This window comes from Coregonus clupeaformis, chromosome 17 (assembly GCF_020615455.1).
Source record: "Coregonus clupeaformis isolate EN_2021a chromosome 17, ASM2061545v1, whole genome shotgun sequence".
Taxonomy (NCBI): Eukaryota; Metazoa; Chordata; class Actinopteri; order Salmoniformes; family Salmonidae; genus Coregonus; species Coregonus clupeaformis.
The window spans coordinates 32,320,167-32,329,167 of record NC_059208.1 but is presented as its reverse complement, the minus strand read 5'-3'; the positions used below and the strand labels follow the sequence as shown (position 1 = coordinate 32,329,167).

Sequence of the window (9,001 nt, the reverse complement as noted above, 5' to 3'; positions counted from 1 at the left end):
GCATGTCAGAACAAAAACCAAGCCATGAGGTCAAAGGAATTGTCTGTAGAGCTCTGAGACAGGATTGTCTCTGGAGAGACCTGAAAATAGCTGTGCAGCGATGCTCCCCATCCAACCTGACAGAGCTTGAGAGGATCTGCAGAGAAGAATAGGAGAAACTCCCCAAATTCAGGTGTGCCAAGCTTGTAGCGTCATACCCAAGAAGACGCGAGGCTGTAATCGCTGCCAAAGGTGCTTCAACAACGTACTGAGTAAAGGGTCTGAATATTTATGTAAATCATATTTCCGTTTTTTATTTTTAATACATTTGCAAAAAAATCTTCAAACCTATTTTTGCTTTGTCATTATGGGGTATTGTGTGTAGATTGATGGGGGGGGGGACAATTTAATCCATTTTAGAATAAGGCTTTAACATAACAAAATATGGAAAAAGTCTGAATACTTTCCGAATGCACTGTGTATGAACCTTTTCAATCCTGAAGTACTAGGTTTGTCCATCGGGTGCCAGTAAAACACCTTGAATTATAAGCGGTCCACATAACTTGTTTGCAACCCTCAGAGATTGGTCAAAGTAAGATAATAACTTATGATATTCCAAAAACCATATTCCTTTAGAAAAATTGTTATGATTCTAGCTCACAATAGCTGATAATGGTACTATTCGTTAAAGATTAAAGTATGACGTTTTGGTCCCCAAGGCTTTCATCAGAAAATAAATTGTATTCTTGTAATAAAATTCTAATACCATTTCAGACCATTTCACCTTGACCAGAGCCTTGTATTTACTTTGAACAGCAAGATATGTCCTAGCAAGTGCACTTTGGGAAGCATAGCCAGTTTGTATTGTGCTTGTTGCCATTGTGCACGTTGTCTTTCTAGACTAGAATGTGTGTCTTAGACAAGCCAAATGCCATTGACCCTCAGTATTACTACCATACTTGAACTCAAGCATCCAATCACAGTCAAAGTAGAATGGAATATAAAGCAAAACCAATATGTTATCTTCTTTCAGGCACAAAGAAATGAAATATTTTAATACCCCTCATTATTTACTTTTACATTTTAGTCATTTAGCAGACGCTCTTATCCAGAGCGACTTAGTGAGTGCATACATTTTTCACTGGCCCCCCCTGGAACCCACAACCCTGGCGTTGCAAGCGCCATGCTCTACCAACTGAGCTACAGGAGCTAAAGGAGAAAAGAGAGAGAATAAGGACAACTGTGGTATAATTCCCAGCAGTTATAGTCCACCTGTGGCTCAGAATGGGCTGCTGGTAGCGTTCTTGCCTGTTCAGAACACAATTACATAAATAGTCAAGCTTTGGCACGATTCTCTGCGCTGTTCCTTTACCACTTTACCATCAGCACAGTTGGTGTGGGGGAGAGGTGATTCTCACGTCCAGTGTTGAGTAGAATAAGCAGTGGAATCCCAGATGAATCGGTCACGAAATCACAGGCATGTAAACAGTTTAATCTGTCTTCTCTCAGAGAAGCTTCAGTAACACTACAATGCTCTACCATAGTTGGTACTGTACTGTATAGTGAGATAAATTGTGGGGTATGACAAGGTTTTATAGGCCTACATGTAATAAATGGGCATGAAGCAAAATGTTATGGTACAAAGCTAGCCTAATGTTTACATACATTATCATTGCTATTCCTCCCTCATTTACATACAAATCATGTAGCCCATAAGAGCTTCACCAGAAAGAAAGCTAAATAAATAAAAAACTATCAGGGGCTGCAGTTGCTACATCCATTTTTAGACTTTTAAATTAATTATATACACTTTGTGTACAAAACATCTTTCCATGACATAGACTGACCAGGTGAATCCAGGTGAAAGTTATGATCCCTTATTGATATCACTTGTTAAATCCACTTCAATCAGTGTAGATGAGGGGGAGGAGACAGGTTAAAGAAGTATTTTTAAGCCTTGAGACAATTGAGACATGCATTGTTTATGTTTGCCATTCATATGGTGAATGGGCAAGACAAAGATTTATGTGCCTTCGAACAGGGTATGCTAGTAGGGGCCAGGCGCACCGGGTTGAGTGTGTCAATAACTGCAACGCTGCTGGGTTTTTAACGCTCAACAGTTTCCCGTGTGTATCAAGAATGGTCCACCACCCATTTCGACACCTTGTAGTCCATGCCCGACTAATTGAGGCTGTTCTGAGGGTAAAAGGGGGTGAAACTCAATATTAGAAAGGAGTTCCTATGTTTTGTACACTCAGTGTATACCAATTGATTCTTCAAGAATATAATTTATAGATGTTCTCATGATCTTAGTTCAACTGTTGTACCCCACCAGAGCCCAAAATATAACATTTACATAACCTTGTTTTACTCCTTTGTTTGTAACCACTGTAAATGTAAACAAACACTGTGTAGCCTTAAAACTATTGGTTAAAACTAGAATTTGTATATAATGGATGGTCAGTTCTTGTATCCATTGCTCTGTTCATGAGTTTGAGAGTGGTTACATTTCTCCAGCCGCATCCCTCGGCTGTTTACTAAATCAGTGGCGGGGCGTCAGCTTTGTTATTGTTCGAACTGCAGATTGCCCCTTTAATATCTCAGCGCTATTCTGATTATTTAATCCTGATGTGGGAAACTTTAGATTTTCCTCATACCATCTCAACCCCATTATCTCTCCCTGTCCACTCGTACCACATTATTTATTTGTAAAGTCCCTATGGGTAGAGTCTATTCAACCCCATGTCTCCCTAACTTCACTCTGAATTAACCCAAATGAAATGCCCTGCTTTCCTTAAGATTACTGTCAAGCATTCACACATTAATGTGTTTTTTACTCTATGGGGCTGAGAACTTCAAATGGACAGAGCTATAAACAAGAGACATATCCTGTAGCATGAAGTATTACATCAATACGCATATTCATATTTTACATTTTAGTCATTTTAGCAGACACTCTTATCCAGAGCGACTTACAGTTAGTGAGTGCATACATTTTCATACTGGCCCCCCGTGGGAAACGAACACACAACCTTGGCGTTGCAAGCGCCATGCTCTACCAACTGAGCTACAGGGGACTGCAGCTTTGTGTAAGAGGCATGGGAAGCTTCATTTAGACTTCTGTTCTTCTGTTCTGTATTTAAATGGCTGACATCCATGTAAACAACACTTCCTTCAAGTCTTTGTGACAAAGTTATTTTCTTTATCACGCTGAGTGCCTTTTTTAATTGTTCCCGATGGTGAAGAGCCCAGTGCCTGATGATTGTGTTGACCATAAGAAGACCCATTTACCTATCCTGCCAATCAGTGGGAGGCCTGAGAAATGTTTGGGTTATGTCGTCATGAAACAAAATATAAATTACCACACGACCACTTCCATCATCCCAACAAAATAAAAGCATTAAGACCTATGTTCAGACCTAGTCACAGTGGAATGTTCTATTTTCTAACACATTAAAATTGTGATTCATCTTGATCTAGCTCTCTCTCTCTCTGTGTATACCTATTGAGAAAGAAATGCAGCTCACTCTGGACTCTTTATTGTGGTCCCCTCCATTATGTTTATTAAAAATGGTCCCCTTACAAGATGGATTAATGGAAGTGATTGTAAGGTTCTGTATTTATTTTCTTAGTTCACCTTGTGTTCTTACACAGCCCTGTTTCTTTGTGTTCTTGAACATAGCCCTGTCTTTCATTTTTGTTCATTGATTTACATTTTAGTCATTTAGCAGACGCTCTTATCCAGAGCGACTTACAGTTAGTGAGTGCATACATCATTTTTTATTTTATTTTTCATACTGGCCCCCCGTGGGAATCGAACCCACAACCCTGGCGTTGCAAACGCCATGCTTTACCAACTGAGCTACATCCCTGCCGGCCATTCCCTCCCCTACCCTGGACGACGCTGGGCCAATTGTGCGCCACCCCATGGGTCTCCCGGTTGCGACCGGCTACGATAGAGCCTGGATTCGAACCAGGATCTCTAGTGGCACAGCTAGCACTGCGATTTCACCTGTGTTAGTTACTCACCTGGTCTCATCAGCTCCTTATTTAGTTCAGTTCATTCTGTTTGTGCCTTGTGAGGTATTGTTCGTTTTGACTCTACTAAGCCTTTTCCTAGCTCGTTTATGAGAACCAGTTATAGCCTTCAGTCCTAGTTTTGATTCACCTGCCTGTTTGCCTACCTGTGTATGACCACGATTCCTGCCTTCTGCGAAGCTAAATAAACACCTGCCGCGCTCTGCGCGTGAATCTACACCTTTTTCTCCTTGAGTATTCATTACAGTGATACATCTATTTCAATAAAGGGCATTGAGCTGTAGGGCATTGAGCAATTGCAGACATTCTGATCATTCAGATGAATGCTTTTTGTTATCGCCATTTGTGAATGTCACATCCACAGAAAAGTGTCTCAAATGATAAAGTATACTATTATGGTTATAATAAAACATTGAATATGTACAATGATATCACAAAAAGGGGATTCAAATGTTTGTATTGTGGGCTAGTCACATCACCATTCAAATTATTTTCACCATTCTTCCCAAAGGTTATCAACCAACAATACAGTGTTAAATTGATTAAATTGTTTACTCAATTACTAAACAAAATCACTTTTCACGATGGCATAAAGAAACTGGTGACAGGTTATTTCCCTCAAATCGTCAAATCTCAGAGAGCGCATTGCGTAATGGATGATGGTGAAGAGAAAAGGACCAAAAACCAGCATCCCTCCTCTTATCCCTTTCAGTCAGGCCCACCCTCCTTATTTAGTGACACCACTGCGACTTCGATGCGCGCACTCTCTGGCTCCCAGTTCCACTTGCTTTAATTTAGGATGAAAGAAGCACTGGACACAACAGCGGTGTGCTCTCACTTTTACGCACGATATGACAAGGAATACTCAATGCTTATTTTGCAAGTGTGAGACAGAAAGTGGAAAAATGTTTTGGAATTAAAGCAAAATAGGCTACCTTTTGGCATGGATGTATTTTTCAACTATTAGGTTGACACGCTTGCTTTCCATAATATTCTATAGTAGCCTACTACCGCGTAATAGCCTGCTGATTAGGTTATAGGACTACATGTAGTGGGTAGGATACTTTATACATGAATTGTTTTCTCTCTACTCGACATATTCAGAGAACTCAGGTGTGAAGATGGAAAATGTTACTGAAGCTCAAGAGAACCGGACTTGGACTGACCAAATAATCGAATACAAAGTGGTGAGCACTTTGTTAGTTTTCGTGATATGCGCCTTGGGGATCGTTGGTAATGTTATGGTGATCTTAGTGGTGCTTACTACTAAACACATGAGGACACCCACCAACTGCTACCTGGTGAGCTTGGCCGTTGCAGATCTCATCGTATTAACTGCGGCGGGTTTACCGAATATCACGGACAGCATCTTCGGGTCTTGGGTGTTCGGCCACTCAGGATGTCTCGGCATCACCTACCTCCAGTACCTGGGAATCAATGCATCGTCCTGCTCTATCACCGCCTTTACCATCGAAAGGTACATTGCTATTTGCCACCCGATAAAAGCCCAGTTTCTGTGCACACTGTCCAGAGCCAAGAAGATAATTTTGTTTGTCTGGGTTTTCACTTTACTTTACTCCGTCATGTGGTTCTACCTGTCAGATATCAAAGAAGAAGTATATGAGAACGACGTAACCATCGTGACCTGCGGCTACAAAGTTTCAAGACAACTCTATTTGCCCATTTACTTTTTGGATTTCGGGATCTTTTTTGTTGTTCCGCTTATGCTGGCCACCATTCTGTATGGTCTCATCGCCAGAATCCTGATCATGAATCCGTTACCTTCTGATCACAAGGAAAAAAGTACAAAAGGACACAGCAACACAAGAAAGGGATGTAAAAACTCCCGCCACACCAGCACTACCGCGGCTTCTCGGAGACAGGTGAGTTGCGGTTCTAAAAAAACAAGTGCGCTCCAATTTATTAGTAAATGGTAATACATTGGAATACACATTGGGTGAGTTAGCTTTGGGACAAAACATCCGGAGTCTGTAGCTTTTTGACACAACATCAGGAGTCTGTGTGCAACCTGGTCTCATTTCCTATTATTCTGTAAGTAAATCCAAGACACTCCATTTAGTATGATATGTTACGTTTCGCATGGTTACATAAGACAGATGGTTACTTAAGTAGGTTGGTTGGTGGGCATATAAGGTTTAGGTATATGCGAAGGTCTAGCAACCCAAAGGCTGTGAGTGCAAATCGCATCACCCCTAAGGTTGTGAGTTCAAATCTCATCATGGACAACTTTAGCATTTTAGCTAATTAGCAACTTTGCAACTACTTAGCATGTTAGCTAACCCGTACCTGTAGGTCACAAATAAAGCTATCCCCAGTAAAATTGGAGCACAACTCATGAGCCCACCTTCTGCACTGCTCACACCTAATCCAGTCCCCACCTGTGACTGAAAACAGGGGGAGAGATGCCAATTGAAAAGCTCTCTTTTAAAAACGTAGATAGCCACCTAGCTATATGACATAAAATGCTGTCAAATAGCTAAAAGGCTATAAAGTTGCATTAACTGAAAAGCTATCAGTCACTAGTGGAAACATTTACAACTGAAATTAAGTTACGTTATCTTTTTTTATTTATTTTACCTCAGATGATCTGGTAGTAAGGTTGCTAGCTAGTACTCCTAGCAGCTTATGCTGACTAGCTAGCTGGCTAGCATTTATTGCTAGTGAAGTTGCTAGTTAGCATAAACTAGCGCTAACTGGGCTAGTCATTGTCTAAATGTGGTCCTCTGTAGCTCAGCTGGTAGAGCACGGCGCTTGTAACGCCAAGGTAGTGGGTTCGATCCCCGGGACCACCCATACACAAAAATGTATGCACGCATGACTGTAAGTCGCTTTGGATAAAAGCATCTGCTAAATGGCATATTATTATTATTATTATTAAATGACAGGTAAGAACACATTCACAACCATAAAGGGGTAACTATTTTGGTGACATCTTGTGGTCTTTATGTGAATTACAGGGGGATAGTTACCCCCTACCACCCTACGTTATGCAAATTCATAACAGATAATATGAATTGTAATTCGTAACATATCTTACAAAATGGGTGATTGTAACATATAATACAAATTCTAATTCGTAACATATCATATGGAATGTGTGATGGACAACCACAAATTAATACATACCACACGAAACGTAACATATCATTCTAAATGGAGTGTGTCCGATTTACGTACAGAATAATACGAAATGCTTTGAGACCAGATGTGGACTCTCTCAGTAGGCCTACTCCCATGTTGTGTCCCAATGCTAGGGGTCAGTTTGATGTTAACATCAAATCCATTTTTATTTTTTATAAACAACAGGTGTAGACTAACAGTGAAATGCTTAATTCCCAACAATGCAGAGAGGAAAAATAGAGAAATCATAGAAAAATAATAACACGAGGAATAAATACACAATGAGTAACGATAACTTGACTATATACACGGGGTACCAGTACCGAATCGATGTGCAGGTGTTTGAGGTACAGTAGATACAGTAGATACAGTATGTATTGTACATATAGGTAGAGATAAAGTGACTAATATTATAATCATTTGAAATAATGATCAGTTGTTATAGGCTAACTAATCCAAAACTAATGTTACATGTTTATTACAAGTTTAAAGTGACAGTTCACTTCAAAATCAAAGTGTTTCAGATGATTGTATAGCCCAATCTGTTGTGTAGATCCAATATACTTCAATTCCAAATGAATGGGAAATATAGGCACCATCTGTCATTAAATGGAAACTTGAGGCTTAATCAGTATAGCTGGATATACACAACAGATGGCATTTCTGTCTCACTCTGTAATTATTGTATTGCTGAGAATTTTGCAGACTGCAGTATAAGGGAAATAAACCCAGTAGCGTTGTTTGATTGAATAGTGGCCCATAATCACCTTCTCTTCCATGTCCTAGGTGACCAAGATGCTGGCTGTGGTGGTGATACTGTTCGCTGTGCTGTGGATGCCCTACCGCACCCTGGTGGTGGTCAACTCCTTCCTGGAGCAGGCCTACCTGGACACCTGGTTTATCCTGTTCTGTCGGAGCTGTGTCTACCTCAACAGCGCAATCAACCCCATCATCTACAACGCTATGTCGCAGAAGTTCCGTGCCGCCTTCCACAAGCTCTGCCTCTGCGGGCGGAAAGGCTCTGAGAAGCCCACCGGCGGCACGTACAGCGTGGCGCTCACCTACAGCGCGGTCAAGGACACGTCTATGGTGGAGACTACGGACCAATTCACCACAGAGCTGGACGAGATCACGGTCACCGGTGAGTTACTGCCTGACAAGAAGATGGTGTTTCAGGACACCTGTGTGTACGGCAAGGTAACTTTCAGCAATGACTGATGTTGTAATGTCCAGGTTCAGGGTTCAGTCACTGAAGAGGACAGCTCCTCTAAGCGTTGAGAGACAGCTTTGGAGATGCTGAAGTTTTTGGTGTGAACAGACTACAGTTTGGAGCCATTGGTGTGTCTGGTCTGTCAAGTGTGAAAACAGTGTCCTGGGTGAAGCTAACAAGACCTTTTCGTCTCCAAGAGGCTGTCCCTGCCTGAGATGTGAATACATTATTACTGTACATTTGTTTGCTGCTATTGATGCTATTAAGTCATCCTCGCAAATATGCCCTTTGTCATTTATGATGACTTTGGACAATGTGAATACAGACAGTAAGACCGTAATCTTCTTGACCAGGGTTAGGTACTAGAGCCTGTAATAGAATGAGTTATTTGTATTCATGTATAATCCTACTATAAATTGGCTGCTCTATCTGGAATATTCTGCATGAATCAGAAAATATGATGGTTTATGAATTGCCATCAACTGTCCTGTGTCCTATGCACCCATTTTCAGTTATACTGAAGGGGACTATAAGGACACGTCTCAACCTTCAGTGAAAGGTTGTAAGGCCCCATGTACAATGTGAAGGCTATGTGGTGACATGTTGTTGTGCCATCCCACTGGGCACACCATG

General features: G+C 41.1%; 1 protein-coding gene across 1 annotated transcript; it reads left to right on the top strand.

Moving 5' to 3' along the window:
- Positions 1-5,077: 5,077 nt before the first annotated feature.
- trhrb (thyrotropin-releasing hormone receptor b) lies at positions 5,078-8,599 on the top strand. The gene is made up of 2 exons (XM_041901855.1): positions 5,078-5,900; positions 7,945-8,599. The coding sequence occupies exons 1-2, from the start codon at positions 5,139-5,141 to the stop codon at positions 8,374-8,376; spliced, it is 1,194 nt and encodes a 397-aa protein (XP_041757789.1). The 5' UTR covers positions 5,078-5,138; the 3' UTR covers positions 8,377-8,599.
- Positions 8,600-9,001: the final 402 nt, after the last annotated feature.

Excerpts from the sequence above, each read along its gene's own strand:
- trhrb (XM_041901855.1), top strand. The coding sequence starts at position 5,139 with ATGGAAAATGTTACTGAAGCTCAAGAGAACCGGACTTGGACTGACCAA. Across the intron at positions 5,901-7,944 it reads CCGCGGCTTCTCGGAGACAG|GTGACCAAGATGCTGGCTGT; the intron begins GTGAGTTGCGGT and ends TCCATGTCCTAG.